The 19,708-nt window shown below is 42.0% G+C and overlaps 1 protein-coding gene across 2 annotated transcripts; it reads left to right on the forward strand.

The window, feature by feature from the left end:
- The first annotated feature begins 1,110 nt into the window (after positions 1-1,110).
- Positions 1,111-18,465, forward strand: LOC110526615 (lysophosphatidylcholine acyltransferase 2). Of its 2 annotated transcripts, XR_002473981.2 has the most exons (14): positions 1,111-1,522; positions 2,018-2,160; positions 6,464-6,681; positions 7,707-7,819; positions 8,588-8,648; positions 12,527-12,620; positions 12,899-12,953; positions 13,148-13,230; positions 13,327-13,452; positions 13,713-13,866; positions 14,285-14,383; positions 14,684-14,825; positions 16,588-17,298; positions 17,360-18,465. XR_002473981.2 is itself a non-coding variant. In XM_021607729.2 (13 exons), the coding sequence occupies exons 1-13, from the start codon at positions 1,412-1,414 to the stop codon at positions 16,761-16,763; spliced, it is 1,575 nt and encodes a 524-aa protein (XP_021463404.2). In that variant the 5' UTR covers positions 1,111-1,411; the 3' UTR covers positions 16,764-18,465. The 2 variants fall into 2 exon arrangements, 1 of the variants encoding a protein (XP_021463404.2); XM_021607729.2 differs by having other exon boundaries at positions 16,588-18,465.
- The last annotated feature ends 1,243 nt before the right edge of the window (positions 18,466-19,708 follow it).

Raw genomic sequence — 19,708 nt, forward strand, 5'->3', positions numbered from 1 at the left:
GAGAAACGCCCTTAAAGTTTCTTACTAGATAGGACTATGCCTTTCTGTAGCCTACTAGCACACAATTTGTAATCAGTAAATTAATAGTTTATAAATAGGTGTAGTTCTAAAACGTTTTTTTCTCAAGTACACTTCATACTGTACATTTGTATTCAGGTCCTTGTTGAGCCGTTCTGAGGGCCCTTACATACAGTACCTCTGTGGTCAATGTAAATGCCATATTTGACTAACAGGTGACATCTTGTGGATGGATGAAGGTCTGAAAAACGCTTTGTTGTGGTTTTTATTATGGAGCAGAGCACATCATCACGCCAGCCATAGTATGCCTTTGCACTTGAGATATGACTTAGTTCATTTCATACAAATGAACACAACAATTTGACCCCAATTGCTAAGCTGTGAAATGAAACCTCAATGACTTCTTATTCTTCTATGGGTATTTCTGTTTTATTTTCTTTAGGCCCTGTATATAGTCTATTGAATGCCACCCTGATGTACATGAACTAATCTTGTAAAGTTGCTTCAAAATTATACATTTTGTATTTCAACATGAATATTTGACTTGTTCACTCTGTTTATTTCAGCCAATCAATTTCAATTTAAGGGGCATTATTGGCATGGTGTGCAAATAGTTCAAGTACAAAAGGGACAATAAATTAACATAAATATAGGTTTATTTACAATGGTGTTTGTTCTTCACTGGTTGCCCTTTTCTTGTGGCAACAGGTCACACATCTTGCTGTTGTGATTGCACACTGTGGTATTTCAACCAATAGATATGAGAGTTTATCAAAATTGGATTTGTTTTTAAATTCTTTGTGGGTCTGTGTAATCTGAGGGAAATATGTGTCTCTAATATGGTCATACATTTGGCAGGCAGTTAGGAAGTGCAGCTCAGTTTCCACCTCATTTTGTGTGCAGTGTGCACATAGCCTGCCTTCTCTTGAGAGCCAGGTCTGCCTTCGGTGGCCTTTCTCAATAGCAAGGCTATGCTAACTGAGTCTGTACAGCATACATAGTCAAAGATTTTAGGTCAGTCAAAGTGGTCAGGTATTATGCCACGGTGTACTCTGTTTAGGGTCAAATAGCATTCTAGTTTGCTCTGGGTTTTTTGCAAATTCTTTCCAATGTGTCAAGTAATTAAATGTGTGTTTTCACCCCACCACTGCTCACCAGGCAAAAGGTTACAATCCCACGTAAACCCAGTGCAGTAGGTGGGGCCTAAAAGTAATCGGAGGCAGAGTGCCAGATCACTCTCGTCCTTGCGCTACGGTTGTTGTGAACGATGTTATCGCAATATTCGGAGAACGAACAGAATTCGCAAGATTCGAATCGAGGAAGTGGGGTGATTGCAGCACTACTGTGCAATTCTAAAGCTTCTTGACGCAATACCGCGACCCGAGCGAGAAGAATGACTCCCCGGAGAGTGTTCGCGTTACCCAGGCAGCAATCCCTGTTTCTTCCGGCCGTCCTTAATCCTTTTGTGCAGGAGGTGAAATTGGCCAAGGCTGACATTATCAAAGTGAGTATAAAATGTCAAATAAATCGATTAACTCATTAATTTATCCGTCACAGAACTGGGGTTGGTATTCAAACGTAAACAGTTGAGCGCAGCCGGGTGGTTGTCCTCTATAGCTCCTCGGCTGTGTGTGTGTCTGGTGGTGCGTGACTATAGCATACAGTACAGGTACATAGCTAATCTAAGCCTATGAAACCCTGACAATCCTTTTGTAATGCCTTGTTATTGTGTAACACAAACAATGGAGGCATTTATGTACACTCTAGAAATTCCTCCAACCATGTGAATTTCTAGAATGAAAAGTTTTATAACACGCGTATCCCTTGGTCAATGGTTGTATCGTTGCGCATTATATATGTTGGTTAGGAAATGTGTGTTTTAAAATGGCTCTTTAAAGTCCTTTCGGTGGCATGAAGTCAGTAACCTTAACACGTTGTAGATCTGTAAAAAAAAAAAAAAAATGGTGTGTGTGATGTTTTTTTTTCTCTCTCTTTGCAGTGTGTATTCCGGGGAATCTTCCTGGTACCTATCCGTGCCATCTTCCTGACTCTGGTTCTCATGGTAACATGGCCTGTTGCTGTCATAACAACATTCATGCACCCTCTCAAAGGAGCAGTGACACCCATGACCGGATGGAGACGGTAAATATACTGCAAAACACCATCCGGTCCATACTGGTCTGTATGTATAACTATATTTCAACTATGCATCCACTATGAGTACTTTAATCATTAGTTCCAGAGGATGTACAGAGCCTTGTTGTTTATGACTTAAGTAGTTAGGCTTATGAGCAGTTCCATGGTAACAGAGTTTTGAGAAAGGAAAGAAGATGAGCTAGCTGGTGTTTTGGACAATACAGACTTCAGCTACACAGAACGAGCTGATGTAGGCTACATTCCTTAACAGCTTGACAGTTTGTTTTTAGTTGAGGATGAACAAGAATTAAACTAGTGTGAAATTACATAGTTGTTACTCCTTCCTGCGTTTCTCAATCCCACAGCTCTTGATGCATAGGGGTATTTCCACATTAACAGAACTGCACAAACAGCACAAACCATCATTCTTTTACCAAATGTTGCATGTGCACTGTGTGTTTTTGGAACATTTTCTGTGGAAATTGTTCAAAGTAGTCATTGTCCATATAGTTATATGGTTTGTTTAAAGTGAAAATATGTAAATGTTTGGGCGACGGACCAAATTCACATAGAAATATGAGTTATAGATCGATCATTCTGCTTGAAAGCAAGTATAGGAATTGGTAGATCTGTGCACTATTTCTATGCTTTCCGTCAAGTTTTGTTTTTGCGTCTATTACTTTCGGTTTTGTACACCAGTTTCAAACAGCTGAAAAAACTATTGTTTTGATTATGGAAACTATATGTCACAGGGGTTTTGATGGTACAATGATTCTCTACACTATACTAGCTTATTTTGTCATATAAACTGAAATTAGGCTAACTATTAGAGTTTTAGCAACCAGGAAATTGATTCCTGCATAGTGCAACTTTAACTTTGCAGTTATTGTTTTTGTTTGACCTAGATTTTAAAGTGAAAAATCTGTCTCAGCATCACTCTGTTACCATGGAATTGCCCCTATACATCAAGAGCTGTGGGATTTTCACACACTGAGAAATGCAGGAAGGATGAAGGAGTAACAACTATGCAATTTCACACTAGTTCTTGTTCATCCTCAACTAAAAATGAACTGTCAAGCTGTTAAAACCTCTTAAGGATCCACCACTTTTTTTCCGATTGTCGCCTAAAATGACATACCCAAATCTAACTGCCTGTAGCTTAGGACCTGAAGCAAGGATATGCATATTCTTGATACCATTTGAAAGGAAACACTTTGAAGTTTGTAGAAATGTGAAATTAATGTAGGAGAATATAACACATTCGATATGGTAAAAGATAATACAAAGGGAAAAAACAAGCGTTTTTTTGTACCATCATCTTTGAAATGCAAGAGAAAGGCCATAATGTACTATTCCAGCCCAGGCGCAATTTAGATTTTGGCTACTAGAAAAAAAACAAGTGTTTTGTACAAAGCAGTGTGTGTACAAAGTTTTGGATTGATCCATTAAATATCACCATCATTTGCAAATAAATTCATTAAAAATCCTACAATGTGATTTTCTTGATTTTTTTTCTCATTTTGTCTGTCATAGTTGAAGTGTACCTATGATGAAAATTACAGGCCTCTCTCATCTTTTTAAGTGGGAGAACTTGCACAATTGGTGGCTGACTAAATACTTTTTTGCCCCACTGTATATTAACAAGAATTTAAGCTTTGAAACCTTAAATGCTAATCACCTCATGCTAATCACATTAACCGTCCCGTGGGGGATACCGATCCTGTTGACGTTTTAAGGAATGTAGCCTACATCAGCCCTTTCTGTGTATTTATTTAACCTTTATTTAACAAATCAAGTCAGCTAAGAGCAAATTGTTATTTAAAATGATGGCCTACCAAGAGGCAAAACGCTTCTTGCAGGGACATGGGCTGGGATAAAAAAAATTAAAAAGTAGGACAAAACACATCAAGACAAGAGAGACACCACAACACTACATAAAGAGAGACCTAAAGATGACAACACAGCATGGCCGCAACACATGACAACGCAGTATGGTAGTAACTAGAGGTCGACCGATTAATTGGAATGGACGATTAATTAGAGCCGATTTCAAGTTTTTTGGACACCGATTTGGCCGATTTAACAAAATATATAATAATACCTTTATTTAACTAGGCAAGTCAGTTAAGAACACATTCTTATTTTCAATGACGGCCTAGGAACGGTGGTTTAACTGCCTTGTTCAGGGGTAGAACAACAGATTTTTACCTTGTCAGTTTGGGGATTCGTTTTTGCAACCTTCCGGTTACTAGTCCAACGCTCGAACCACCTGCCTTACATTGCACTCCACGAGGAGCCTGCGTGGCAGGCTGACTACCTGTTACGCGAGGGCAGCAAGAAGTCAAGGTAAGTTGCTAGCTAGCATTAAACTTATCTTATAAAAACAATCAATTTTAACATAATCACTAGTTAACTACACATGGTTGATGATATTACTAGTTTATCTAGCGTGTCCTGCGTTGCATATAATCGATGCGGTGCCCATTAATTTCTCATCGAATCACAGCCTACTTCGCCAAACAGGTGATGATTTAGCGCTGTCGTTGCACCAAACCTAACCATAAATATCAATGCCTTTCTTTAAAATCAATACACAAGTAAATATTTTTTAACCTGCATATTTAGTTAAGATTGCCTGCTAACATGAATTTCTTATAATTAGGGAAATTGTGTCACTTCTCTTGCGTCCCGTGCAAGCAGTCTGGGCCGCCTGGCTCATTGCGAACTGTGTGAAGTACATTTATTCCTAACAAAGACCGTAATTAATTTGCCAGGATTGTACATAATTATGACATAACATTGAAGGTTTTACAATGTAACAGCTATATTTAGACTTAGGGATGCCACCCGTTAGATACAATACGCAACGGTTCCGTATTTCACTGAAAGAATAAACGTTTTGTTTTCGAAATGATAGTTTCCGGATTCGACCATATTAATGACCAAAGACTCGTATTTCTGTGTGCTATTATATTATAGTCTATGATTTGATAGAGCAGTCTGACTGAGCGATGGTAGGCAGCAGCAGGCTCGTACGCATTCATTCAAACAGCACTTTCGTGCGTTTTGCCAGCAGCTCTTCGCAATGCTTCAAGCATTGAGCTGTTTATGACTTCAAGCCTATCAACGCCTGAGATTAGGCTGGTGACGTCACGCGCTCTGAGACTTGGAGTAGTTGTTCCCCTTGCTCCGCAAGGGCCGTGGCATTTGTGGAGCGATGGGTAACAATGCTTCGAGGGTGGCTGTTGTCGATGTGTTCCTGGTTCGAGCCCAGGTAGGGGCGAGGAGAGGGATGGAAGCTACACTGTTACACTGGCAATACTAAAGTGCCTATAAGAACATCTAACATCAAAGGTATATGAAATGCAAATGGTATAGAGAGAGTCTGATAATTCCTATAATAACTACAACCTAAAACTTCTTATGTTAAAATAAGTGTTCATTCAGTATTGTTGTAATTGTTAATATTACAAATAAATTAAAACAATTGGCTGATTAATCGGTATCGGCTTTTTTTGGTTCTCCAATAATCGGTATCGGTGTTGAAAAATCATAATCGGTCGACCTCTAGTAGTAACACAACATAACAACAACCTGATAGCGACACAACATGGCAGCAACACGACCTGGTAGCAGCACAAATGTGGTACAAACATTATTAGGCAAAGAAAACAGCACAAAGGGCAAAAAGGTGGAGACAGCAATACATGATGCAAAGCAGCCACAAGTCTCAGTAAATGATTGAGTCTTTGAATGCAGAGATGGAGATAAAACTGTCCATTTCGAGTGTAGCTGAAGCAGTCTTCATTAGATCTTGTCTGTATCGAACGAAACACTATCTACCTCTTCTTCTTTATTTCCTCAGAACGGAGGGGGTCATAGAGATATGTTGCATGAGGCCTGATGCAACATATGATAAATAAACCAAATGTGTTCTTCTGTGACTCAAAAGCAGCCCACTTCCCTCTCTCTTTGATTGTATGTGTTGATATGACCACAGCTACATGCAGCTGCTGGTTGTTTATCGCTCGCGTTCAGGTCTGTTTTATTTGATAGTTGATAACACTAACTAGCTGATGAACATGGAGCACCAACTTAGTACAGTACTACTGACCATCAAAAGGCTAAGTTGAGGCCCTGACAACACACAGATCTATGTTGACTGTAATATTGGTCCATTCAGATGTAGGCTATATGTATCCATGTTCAGTGTCTCTAGGTGAATATTCCTGACAGTGTACAACTGTTAGTTTAATCTGTATAGTTTCATGCTAAATCTTTGTTGATGTTTGACTCTCTGGTTCCCCAGGTTCATGTGTCGGCGTGTGATGGCGTTCCTGGGGAGGTCCTACTACTTCTTCATGGGCTTCAGGGTGGTGGTGAAGGGCCAGCAGATGAGCAGTGCAGAGGCCCCCATTCTGGCTGTGGCCCCACACTCCACCTTCTTTGATGGCATTGTGTGCATCGTAGCAGGCCTGCCCTCCACTGTGTCCCGCACTGAGAACCTCGCCACTCCTATATTCGGCAGTGAGTGTTGTTTCTTTCTGGGGTTTTTTAGTAGAGGGTTAGGTTTTTTTTTTTTTTTGAGTGTGTGTTTGTGAGTCAGCGATCAGTGTGTGTGGGTCTGTCAATGGTAAGTGTGGGTATTTATGCTGATTCTGTTTGCAGATTTAATATCCGTTAGTGTTTATCTGATGTGTGTGTTTCCTCTCCAGGGTTTGTGCGGTGCCTCCAGCCTGTAATGGTGTGCGTTAGTGCTGAGCGATTAACTGACATTTTTAACAACTAATTGACCACTTATTCAATTATTCAATTCAATTATTTAATTTCCATTTAGTTAGTTTTTTTTCCCTGTGAGCTCAATGCGTACATTCTCGTACATTCTCTGGGGATAAATCAGATCCAGCCTGAAGTGTGTGATGTAGTAGGGGGTTGTAGTTTCCAACAGGCCAATATTATGCGTAGTTTAGTGCATAAAACGTGGTAATTAACTACAATGACCATAATCTATTGCGCATCTGCTTGTCCGGTCTGTGTTTCTTTTACGCCTGCAATGGAAGACAGAAGAATGCGAGATCGTGAGGTGATATAGAGAGCAGATGTAGCTTCGTGAGGCATCTCTAACTAAAAATACATGATCTTAGTGATTGATAGTTGGTATTCAGCAGTCATAAAGTATGTCTTATTTACTTTGAGGAACTACAAAATAGTGATTTTGTCAGACAGCATAGGTTGCAGCTCTATAGAGATGATGATGACTTGGAGTAAAATAATGAATCCATCAAATGAAACAAATGTAATATACACAGCAACTGAAATATTTTATTAAAGAAAGGTAATGTGAATAAATGATGGTTAATAAGTGATAAGCAGTAATGGACAGTCACTACCATCATGGGACTTTTATTCATTGTTTTAACAGCATTCAACCCACATAATGCATAGTGCATTTAATCTTTAAAAAAATAATCGTAATCGAAACACTAAAAAACTCTAATTGCTCAGCACTAGTGTGTGAGTTTATCTGATGTGTCTTTCCTTTCTCCATCCAGGGTTTGTGCGGTGTCTCCAGCCGGTGCTGGTCTCCAGACAGGACCCAGACTCCCGTAAGAATACCATTATGGAGATAGACAGCAGAGCCAAGTCTGGAGGCCGTTGGCCACAGGTCTGTCGCAGGCATACACACACACACACACACACACACACACAGTTTTGAATAACTAACCTTGTGGGGACACACAATTCAGTCCCATTCAAAATCCTATTTTCCCTAACCCTCAACCTAATTCTAACCCTAACACTAATTCTGACCTTAACCCCAAACCCCCCATAAATACCATTTGATCTTGTGGGGACTAACAAAATGTCCCTAGTTGGTCAATTTATTTTCTTAATTTACTATTCATGTGGGGACTTCTGTTCCCCACAAGTATAGTTAAACACATCCACAAACACACAGCCAGTATTTTTTTTTTTATCATAATTTATCATGTCTTGTCTAGCTTGTAGTCTGACAAGGAGCTTGGGAATGAAACATCACGCCTTTTCACACCAAGAATTTGCCTTAAACTTCCTCTCCTTCAAACACAATTGCTGTTGCTTCTTCTTTGTGACAGAAAGTCTACTTCATTCAGCATAGAATGAAACACTGGAATAGATCCATCTACATTGTCAGTGGTGGTAGCCAAGTGGTTAGAGCATTGGACTAGTAACCGAAAGGTTGCTGGAGCGAATCCCCGAGCTGACAAGGTAAAAATCTGTCGTTCTGCCACTGAGCAAGGCAGTTTAACCCACTGTTCCTTGGGCACCGATGATGTGGATGCCAATAAAGGCAGCCCCCTGCACCTCTCTGATTCAGAGGGGTTAGGTTAAATGCAGAAGACACATTTCAGTTGTACAACTGAAAAGAAACATTTAGTTATTTATGTTCCAGATCCTGGTCTTCCCTGAGGGGACTTGTACAAATCGCTCATGTCTCATCACTTTCAAACAAGGTAGGTTGAACTTCACTACCATGTTTGTTTTTAAATAGGAGTAGAAACACCTTTGTATGGATCAAAGGTATCAATATTATACCAAACAGTGTACTGTTGATAGGGTTTGAAAATCATGTGGGACCCTACAATGTCCATGTTGTATTCCCACTTAACAGGCTGGTTGTCATTTGTTTATAGTGGAGACAGACAGTGTGCTGGGAGAGACACACAGTACCATCCACACTAGTGGTGTCATTTGTTTATAGTGGAGACAGACAGTGTGCTGGGAGAGACACACAGTACCATCCACACTAGTGGTTGTCATTTGTTTATAGTGGAGACAGACAGTGTGCAGGGAGAGACACACAGTACCATCCACACTAGTGGTGTCATTTGTTTATAGTGGAGACAGACAGTGTGCTGGGAGAGACACACAGTACCATCCACACTAGTGTTGTCATTTGTTTATAGTGGAGACAGACAGTGTGCAGGGAGAGACACACAGTACCATCCACACTAGTGGTGTCATTCGTTTATAGTGGAGACAGACAGTGTGCAGGGAGAGACACACAGTACCATCCACACTAGTGGTTGTCATTTGTTTATAGTGGAGACAGACAGTGTGCAGGGAGAGACACACAGTACCATCCACACTAGTGGTTGTCATTTGTTTATAGTGGAGACAGACAGTGTGCAGGGAGAGACACACAGTACCATCCACACTAGTGGTTGTCATTTGTTTATAGTGGAGACAGACAGTGTGCAGGGAGAGACACACAGTACCATCCACACTAGTGGTGTCATTTGTTTATAGTGGAGACAGACAGTGTGCAGGGAGAGACACACAGTACCATCCACACTAGTGGTTGTCATTTGTTTATAGTGGAGACAGACAGTGTGCAGGGAGAGACACACAGTACCATCCACACTAGTGGTGTCATTTGTTTATAGTGGAGACAGACAGTGTGCAGGGAGAGACACAGTACCATCCACACTAGTGGTGTCATTTGTTTATAGTGAAGACAGACAGTGTGCAGGGAGAGACACACAGTACCATCCACACTAGTGGTTGTCATTTGTTTATAGTGGAGACAGACAGTGTGCAGGGAGAGACACACAGTACCATCCACACTAGTGGTGTCATTTGTTTATAGTGGAGACAGACAGTGTGCAGGGAGAGACACAGTACCATCCACACTAGTGGTGTCATTTGTTTATAGTGGAGACAGACAGTGTGCAGGGAGAGACACACAGTACCATCCACACTAGTGGTGTCATTTGTTTATAGTGGAGACAGACAGTGTGCAGGGAGAGACACACAGTACCATCCACACTAGTGTTGTCATTTGTTTATAGTGGAGACAGACAGTGTGCAGGGAGAGACACACAGTACCATCCACACTAGTGGTTGTCATTTGTTTATAGTGGAGACAGACAGTGTGCTGGGAGAGACACACAGTACCATCCACACTAGTGGTGTCATTTGTTTATAGTGGAGACAGACAGTGTGCAGGGAGAGACACACAGTACCATCCACACTAGTGGTTGTCATTTGTTTATAGTGGAGACAGACAGTGTGCAGGGAGAGACACACAGTACCATCCACACTAGTGGTTGTCATTTGTTTATAGTGGAGACAGACAGTGTGCAGGGAGAGACACACAGTACCATCCACACTAGTGGTGTCATTTGTTTATAGTGGAGACAGACAGTGTGCAGGGAGAGACACACAGTACCATCCACACTAGTGTTGTCATTTGTTTATAGTGGAGACAGACAGTGTTCAGGGAGAGACACACAGTACCATCCACACTAGTGGTTGTCATTTGTTTATAGTGGAGACAGACAGTGTGCAGGGAGAGACACACAGTACCATCCACACTAGTGGTGTCATTTGTTTATAGTGGAGACAGACAGTGTGCAGGGAGAGACACACAGTACCATCCACACTAGTGGTTGTCATTTGTTTATAGTGGAGACAGACAGTGTGCAGGGAGAGACACACAGTACCATCCACACTAGTGGTGTCATTTGTTTATAGTGGAGACAGACAGTGTGCAGGGAGAGACACACAGTACCATCCACACTAGTGGTTGTCATTTGTTTATAGTGGAGACAGACAGTGTGCAGGGAGAGACACACAGTACCATCCACAATAGTGGTTGTCATTTGTTTATAGTGGAGACAGACAGTGTGCAGGGAGAGACACACAGTACCATCCACACTAGTGGTGTCATTTGTTTATAGTGGAGACAGACAGTGTGCAGGGAGAGACACACAGTACCATCCACACTAGTGTTGTCATTTGTTTATAGTGGAGACAGACAGTGTGCAGGGAGAGACACACAGTACCATCCACACTAGTGTTGTCATTTGTTTATAGTGGAGACAGACAGTGTGCAGGGAGAGACACACAGTACCATCCACACTAGTGTTGTCATTTGTTTATAGTGGAGACAGACAGTGTGCAGGGAGAGACACACAGTACCATCCACACTAGTGGTTGTCATTTGTTTATAGTGGAGACAGACAGTGTGCTGGGAGAGACACACAGTACCATCCACACTAGTGGTGTCATTTGTTTATAGTGGAGACAGACAGTGTGCTGGGAGAGACACACAGTACCATCCACACTAGTGGTTGTCATTTGTTTATAGTGGAGACAGACAGTGTGCAGGGAGAGACACACAGTACCATCCACACTAGTGGTTGTCATTTGTTTATAGTGGAGACAGACAGTGTGCTGGGAGAGACACACAGTACCATCCACACTAGTGGTGTCATTTGTTTATAGTGGAGACAGACAGTGTGCAGGGAGAGACACACAGTACCATCCACACTAGTGGTGTCAGTTACTTAATGCAAATTCACTCGTAAACTAATGGCAGAGATAGGGCCATCATACGGTTGCAGAATGGTGTTCATTTAGCTTCTTTCTGGGGTGCTTGTGTAACCGGTGTGAAATGACTAGCTAGTTAGCTGTGCACGCCAGTAGAGTTTCAATCACTGACTTCACCCACTCTGAGACCTTAAAGTAGTTGTTTCCATTGCTCTGCAAGGGCTGTGGCTTTTGTGGAGCGATGGGTAATGATGCCTCGAGGGTGACTGTTGTCGACGTGTGCAGAGGGTTCCTGGTTCAAGCCCAGGCTGGGGTGAGGAGCGGGACGGAAGTAACACTGTTACAATTATTTTGACACAACACCTCTTCATTTACTCCCAGTATGCTACATGCTATCTGCCTCATTGTGTGGTCAGTCACCTGATGCACACACAATGGGCTTCTCCAGAGTGAAGGGGCCTGAGTGAATCCATTACTTCCTGAAACAGTAGCCATAGCGAAATGGAATAGATTGCACAATGAGATAATGAACTTCAGAAGGAAATGACTGACTGATCATCTTCACTCAATACCAAGAACTAGGCTATTAGGATCTGAGTGAATTATACAGTAGCAATTGTTATGGTTCAATCCTAAAGCTGTAAACCTGAGAATGCATCTAATAATCAATGCAAATAACAGCATATAAGACCATCAATTACACTCTATGGCATGTTACAGTTTTTGCATAGACATTTGCATCTAACTGAATTACTTTGTTCTACTACAGTGCCAATATCCAAACCAACATACCTAATACTAGTGGCTTCCTTACAGTACTGATTGGTATATTGATCAGGGTTAGATGAATCCAGCTTCAGGTCTTGTTATTGGTAGGACGTGTACTGTGGGAAAATGAGTTGTCATCGGCTGCACTCTGTCCAATTAGTAGGCTGTCTGTGCTCCTGTGTTTGCACATATAGGTTGTGTGTGTGTGTGTGTGTGTGCTCATTAAGTTAGAATAGTAGTCAGTGCTGGAGGTCAGTAGGGTCTCACTCTGTCCCTCTCTCCCCGTCAGGTGCCTTCGTCCCTGGGGTCCCGGTGCAGCCTGTGGTCATGAGATATCCCAACAGACTGGACACTGTGACTTGGACTTGGCAAGGCTTCAGCTCGTAAGTCTGCAGTGCACTCAGTGGATTACAATCATCAGTGTTGCCTCAACGCTTCAACGCTACATGTCCCCTGTTGTTTTCTGTACAGTGTCTCATATTGCAACTATGTTCTCCTCATGGGTCATAGTTAGTCCTCAAACTCTGGGAATAGAGATTTTCACTGTTGAGCGATGAATTGTTTTTCAGTTTAGTGGGCTTACATTTCAATCTTGTTGTATGGGATTACCGTTATGCCCTTTGAATAGAGGTGATGATGATTTGTGGTGATGTTGTTTTAGGAGAACCCTGCTGCTTCTCACTCTGTCTCAGCTCTACACCAATGTAGAGATAGAGGTTAGTATTAACACACTACACAGGAATACTTACTTAGAAAGCCAAGAGATAATGACTTCATAACACGTTCATTAGCAGTACCTATGTGTTATGTATGGCTTATGAATGTGTTATGAAGACCTTATCTAGGTAGCCCTCTAGTTAGCCTGTACTTCCTGGTTAGTCCCTGTTTTGACCTTTGCCCTCTCCTCCAGTTTCTTCCTCCAGTTACCCCTACTGAGGAGGAAAAGAAAAGACCTGTGCTGTTCGCCAGGACAGTACGAAATGTTATGGCCCAGTAAGTGTGTGTGGGAATGGTATTACAGCATTTAATAATATCTTCCTTATGTATATTCTTACCCATCTCTTCAATTCTATCCATATGTGTGTGCAGGGCCCTGGGTGTGCCAGTGACGGACCACACATATGAGGACTGTAGACTGATGATCTCGGCTGGGGAGCTCACCCTGCCAATGGAGGCTGGTCTAGTGGAGTTCACTAAGATCAGCCAAAAACTTGAGTAAGACTGGCTCCTCTACCGCTCTAATACTGTGCTATTGCCACTGTGGCAACACACTATGTACTGTTATGTACTGTTGTGTCACCCACTGGCAAGCTCCACACTGAAGTAACACTGCCTTACACAATACTGCTTTATTTGGCCAACTGCTACATCGGCGATTGGTAATAGTTGGACACACACACAGACCTACACTCTCTTCCGCCCCTGAGTAAGTCCTTGTGTCCTGCCCTCCTCCTTTCCTCCCCGGTCCCCCTCAGCCTGAAGTGGGACAACGTGAAGAAGGAGCTAGAGGGCTTTGCAGCTGTGGCCTGCTCCTGTAAAGGAGGCCGCATCAACATCCAGGAGTTCGCCAGCTTCCTCAAGCTTCCCATCAGCCCCGCCCTGCAGGAGCTGTTTGCTCTATTTGACAGGGTGAGAGCCAGTCACATCTAGTTCGGTTCAATCTCTCTTCTAGGCTTTTCTAGGTTGTGTTGGACTGGTGCAAGCTTGGCTGGAGGAAGTCTGCACCATATTTCTTGCAACATTCCTTTGAAATCCACAAAGGGAAGTGTATGACTACACTATTCTTTCGAAGCGTAGAGAATCAGACCACAGCCATTCTGTCTGTTCTCTCCAACCTGTGACTGGATGGGCTAAGTAACTGAGGATTTAGTATGCTGTCCCCCACTGCTTTGTTCATAGAGAGGGTAAACAAACTGTCTGAAGAAATAAAGGAACCATTGTTCATCTTGGAAAAACATACTGTATTTGTAGAGTATTGTCGTCCACTGAATGCAATGTGTAGTCTGGCTTTGTTAACTGATACGTAGCTGTCACTCTGTCTCTCTAGGATGGAGATGGCACCATTGACTTCAGAGAGTATGTCATCGGTGTAACCATCTTATGTCGGCCAGCTAACACCGAAGAGGTCCTCCGCACAGCTTTCCAGGTTTGGCCAATAAAAACCCTGCTTGTTGCGAATGTTACTGTGTCACATTTAACTGTCCAACACATGACATTGGGGCCTAGATATGTAGCTGACGCAGACTGTGTCTGTGAGGTCTACCCATGGTTTGGAAGCAATAGACAAGCACTCAGTGGCTATGATAAAGTTAAATACGTGTGTGTGGTTGTCTAAGGGGAACATGAAGTAGGTTTGAAAGCCACATGGTCATAAAAGCAATCTCGATTTCAATTAGCAATCCTATGTGTTGTCATTACTTAACTAATTGTCTCCCTCTCCTCTCAGCTGTTTGACACTGACGAGGACCAAAGAATCACTCATGAAGAGTTCTCCTCCATGCTTCGCTCTGCTCTAGGCGTGTGTGACCTCAACGTCTCCAAACTCTTTAAGGAGATAGATACAGACAGCTCTGAATTCATCACTTTCTGTAAGTAGACCCTTGTGAAGGTCAAAGGTTATCTGAAGTGGAGGACTCCAGCATGAACTAAAGGCAGCTGACTGCTTGCCTTGACGGAACACCATAGAAAAGACCAGGTTGAGCCTTGGATCTCTCCATTCTAGAAATATAGAAAGAGAAATACTATATGGATTTGAAAGTGGGATATTAATATTTGTATAATTTTTTTAATCCTTTGTTTTTAATTCCCATAGGAAATTAACATTACTTTCACCAAAAGTAGCCCATTTTAAACAACAACTTTGTGGAATTTTAGTTGAATTTTTATGATGGAACAAATCAAATCAAAGTTTATTTGTCACGTGCGCCGAATAGAACAGGTGTAAACCTTACAGTGAAATGCTTACTTACAGACTCTAACCAATGGTGCGAGGAAAAAAAAGATTGTGTGTGTGTGTGTGTAGGTAAGTAAAGAAATAAAACAACAGTAAAAAGACATTAGAAAAAAGAGTAGCAAGGCTATATACAGACACCTGTTAGTCAGGCTGATTGAGGTAGTATGTACATGTAGGTATGGTTAAAGTGATTATGCATATATGATATGATATGATGATATACAGAGAGTAGCAGAAGTGTAAAAAGAGGGGTTGGCGGGTGGAGAGACACAATGCAGATAGCCCGGTTAGCCAATGTGCGGGAGCACTGGTTAGTCGGGCCAATTTAGGTAGTATGTACATGAATGTATAGTTAAAGTGACTATGCATATAAGATAAACAGAGAGTATCAGCAGCGTAAAAGAGGGGTTGGGGGTGGGAGGCACACAATGCAAATAGTCCGGGTAACCATTTGGTTACCTGTTCAGGAGTCTTATGGCTTGGGGGTAAAAACTGTTGAGAAGCCTTTTTGTCCTAGACTTGGCACTCCGGTACCGCTTGCGGTAGGTAGTAGAGAGAACAGTCTATGACTGGGGTGGCTGGGGTCTTTGACAATTTTTAGGGCCTTCCTCTGACACCGCCTGGTGTAGAGGTCCTGGATGGCAGGCAGCTTTGTCCCAGTGATGTACTGGGCCTTACGCACTACCCTCTGAAGTGCCTTGAGGTCGGAGGATGAGCAATTGCCGTACCAGGCAGTGATGCAACCGGTCAGGATGCTCTCGATGTTGCAGCTGTAGAACCTTTTGAGGATCTCAGGACCCATGCCAAATCTTTTTAGTTTCCTGAGTGGGAATAGGCTTTGTCGTGCCCTCTTCACGACTGTCTTGGTGTGTTTGGACCAATCTAGTTTGTTGTTGATGTGGACACCAAGGAATTTGAAGCTCTCAACCTGCTCCACTACAGCCCCGTCGATGAGAATGGGGACGTGCTCGGTGCTCCTTTTCCTGTAGTCCACAATCATCTCCTTAGTCTTGGTTACGTTGATGGATAGGTTGTTATTCTGGCACCACCCTGCCAGGTCTCTGACCTCCTCCCTATAGGCTGTCTCGTCGTTGTCGGTGATCAGGCCTACCACTGTGGGTCGTCAGCAAACTTAATGATGGTGTTGGAGTCGTGCCTGGCCATGCAGTCGTGGGTGAACAGGGAGTACAGGAGGGGCTGAGCACACACCCCTGAGGAGCTCCAGTGTTGAGGATCAGCGTGGCAGATGTAGCATTTTTAGTCACTGACAATTTGAATATAGTTCTGATTTGATCCTCTCTGAAACTGAATTCCAGGTATTGTGAGCATTGATAATATACCAGATATACTACTGTAAGTTTTGATTTGACCCTCTGTCTCTCCATTTCCCTCTCCAGCCGAGTTCCAGGCGTTTGCCCTGAACCACCCAGAGTATGCCAAGCTGTTCACCACCTATCTGGAGCTCCAGCGGTACCAGGCCCTCCAGGGGGTGGAGTCAGAACTCTCTTCCACCAATCATGTCTCCTCTGAGGACAACCAGGAAGAGAGCATCTCTGACAAGAAGGACGACTAAGTCTGAGGCAGAGACTGTCATTGTGTTTGAGAGCATTACCATACATTTTGTTCAGTAGCTGATCACGGACTGAGCAAACTGACTGATCTACTGTTAATAATACAGTTATTTAAGATCCAAGGTGATTTGTTGATCAGTAAGTCTGCAGTTGCCGACTGCAATGTTGTCGATCTAGATCATGTACAGAGACTGAACTCTTTTTGAGCTCTCAGTTGAATACACAGAGAGACGAACTACTGAGTCTGATGAACCACAACAGGATATTTTCTATTGCACTGATTTTAGAGAACTGGAACCTCATTTTGACCTCATAGGAAATAAGATGATGTATGTTTAAATTAATGTTGCTATTCTGCAAAAGTGAATCATATTTTTTGCTTAAATTCTTTCTATGATTTTTTAGTGCCTTAAAAAAGATTTGTAAGTGAGGTTTGTAAGAGCTATTGTTTGTGTTTCTGTACAGATGGGGTGGAATCAGACCTCCAAGTATATTTTTTCAGATCCTTGTTTATGGCAGTAATGTGGTCATAGGAAGGTTGAACAATATCCATATTTTTTCAGATCCTTGTTTATGGCAGTAATGTGGTCATAGGAAGGTTGAACAATATCCACTTAATCCTAACGCTTTTAGGATTTTACTCATAGCAATGTTGAACTTTTTTGTAGATACCCCTGCTGATTTTGATTTAAGGCATCCCATTGTTTTGTCATAGTTTTGCCTCTTCAGATGAAAACTACCTAGTGCCAGCCCATAATGTATTTAAATGACCTGGATACCCTTCTGAGATGACTGTATCCTGTACTCTTTAATGTGTCTACCTGTTCTGTTTTCCACAGAGTTTCCTTGAAGATAACTGGAAAGGCTGCCAAACGTTGCTTTTGTATGAGTTGAAAGTCTTTAATGTATGACTGGATTGCAGAAAATTGTCATTAATACATTTTTCTAATGATATCAACCCAATCTGGCAACCCAGCAAAGGAGCAATAATACAAGCTATAAGGATACATGCTGTGCTTTACAGTTTTTCCACTGCTCAGGGACACACACTGTAAGTAGTGCTGCTGTATAATTAGCTAAAGGTTTTGCTCTGCATCTGTTTCTATTTGCATTTCCATTGAAGAGTGATGTTGCTGAGGCAGCAGTGGAACCTTATGGCTTTAGCCAAACTAAAGCCCAAGCATCTACTGAAAAATAAGGCAATTTGTGAGCAAAAAGGCAAGTCTGCCTAGTAATACATACCCCCTGGAATACACTGTTGTATGGTTTCAAGTTAACTAGTGTGCATTGTTATTTATTTAGCAGAGCGCGTTGTTGCAATTATGTTAATTTTTTGTGAACACAGCAAACTTTCTGTTTCTGTAAAATCCAGTACAATTTTAACTCTTCGATGACTTGTATTTTATAGCTTTTAAACTTCTGTAATTAGTCTTTTTGCTTTCAACTTTCTTGTTCTAATTATGTGTATTCTCCCTGTTAGTGTACTTACTTGTGTGTATGTAAATATATGGTTGTTTGACTCAGTTGATTCGAGCTTGGCATGAGAAACTCCAAGGTGGGGGGTTCAATTCCTGTAGGGATCACATACACATACTATACATGTGTGCACTCACTTTACTGTAAATCCCTTTGTATAAAAAGTGTCTGCTGGATGGCACATATATACTAAACAAAAATATAAACACAACATGCAACAATTTTAAACATTTTACTGAGTTACAGTTCATATAAGGAAATCAGTCAATTGAAATAAATTCATTAGGCCCTAATCTGTGGATTCCACATGACTGAGTAGGGGTGCAGCCATGGGTGGGCCTGTGAGGACATAGGCCCACACACTGGGGAGCCAGTGTTTTTCCCCGCAAAAGGGCTCTATTTCAAACAGAAATACTCCAAAGCATCCCCTGTCCCCCTCAAGACGATCCCACAGGCGAAGAAGCCAGGATTAAAGGTCCTGGGCTGGCGTGGTTACACGTCTGGTTACACGTTACAGGTCTGCAGTGAGGCCAGTTGGACATACTACCAAATTATCTAAAACGACATTGGAGGCAGCCTTTGGTAGCGAAATTACAGTTTTTTTCGATTGCTAAATGACAGTGGACACAACTGGAGTCACGTGCAAAACTCTAACTACAGTCTGCACAGCAGCAGTTCATGTGGACCAAACTCTAGTTCGTTTTTCATTGCTTGAACACAGTTTTCAAAACTCTACACACTTATCCCGTGACTTTAACCACAACCTGCACAACACTGTGGATTTACAGCACTTTGTTCAAATGCTAACACACTGCTGTCAAAACTGTGAACCACACATTCAAAACGGAATAGATTTCAGCCTTGTACCTTTCAAACACTGCTGATTGCAATTTCAGCTGATAGGCTAAGCAGGTGTCTTGTTTTAAACTTGTTAGTGAACACACACACATATTACAGTATATATAGGTAGAGCTCAGAAAGACTCATTTTGGAAATGGAACAAGGAAGATGGGTTCGTGGAGGGAGAAGGGTGGCAGGGAGAGGGCGGATGCGTGGAGGAAGACAAAAAAGACAAAGTGCTGTTAATTCAGATGAAATAAGGGCTACACTTATAGACCATGTCGTGAACCATGGTCTCTCATTGAGAGAGGCAGGGTTGAGGGTGCAACCCAATCTGAAAAGATCCACAGTGGCATCTGTAATGCGAATTTTCCATCATGCAAACAGGTGAGAGTTACATCCTTACAGTAAATGAAAACATTACAGGAATCTATTTTGTATTGCAATTATAGAATATTTACACAGATATATATTACAGTAAGTTTGACTGTAAAATTATATTTTTACAACAGGACCCAAAGGCTGCCCCCAACAGGTGGAAGAGGAAAAATATTTTCAGATGCACAGGAAAATGCTATTGTTGACATGGTTGTTGTCAACAATGCAATAAAACTGCGGGAGATTCAAGATA

The sequence above is a fragment of the Oncorhynchus mykiss genome, chromosome 6 (assembly GCF_013265735.2).
Source record: "Oncorhynchus mykiss isolate Arlee chromosome 6, USDA_OmykA_1.1, whole genome shotgun sequence".
Taxonomy (NCBI): Eukaryota; Metazoa; Chordata; class Actinopteri; order Salmoniformes; family Salmonidae; genus Oncorhynchus; species Oncorhynchus mykiss.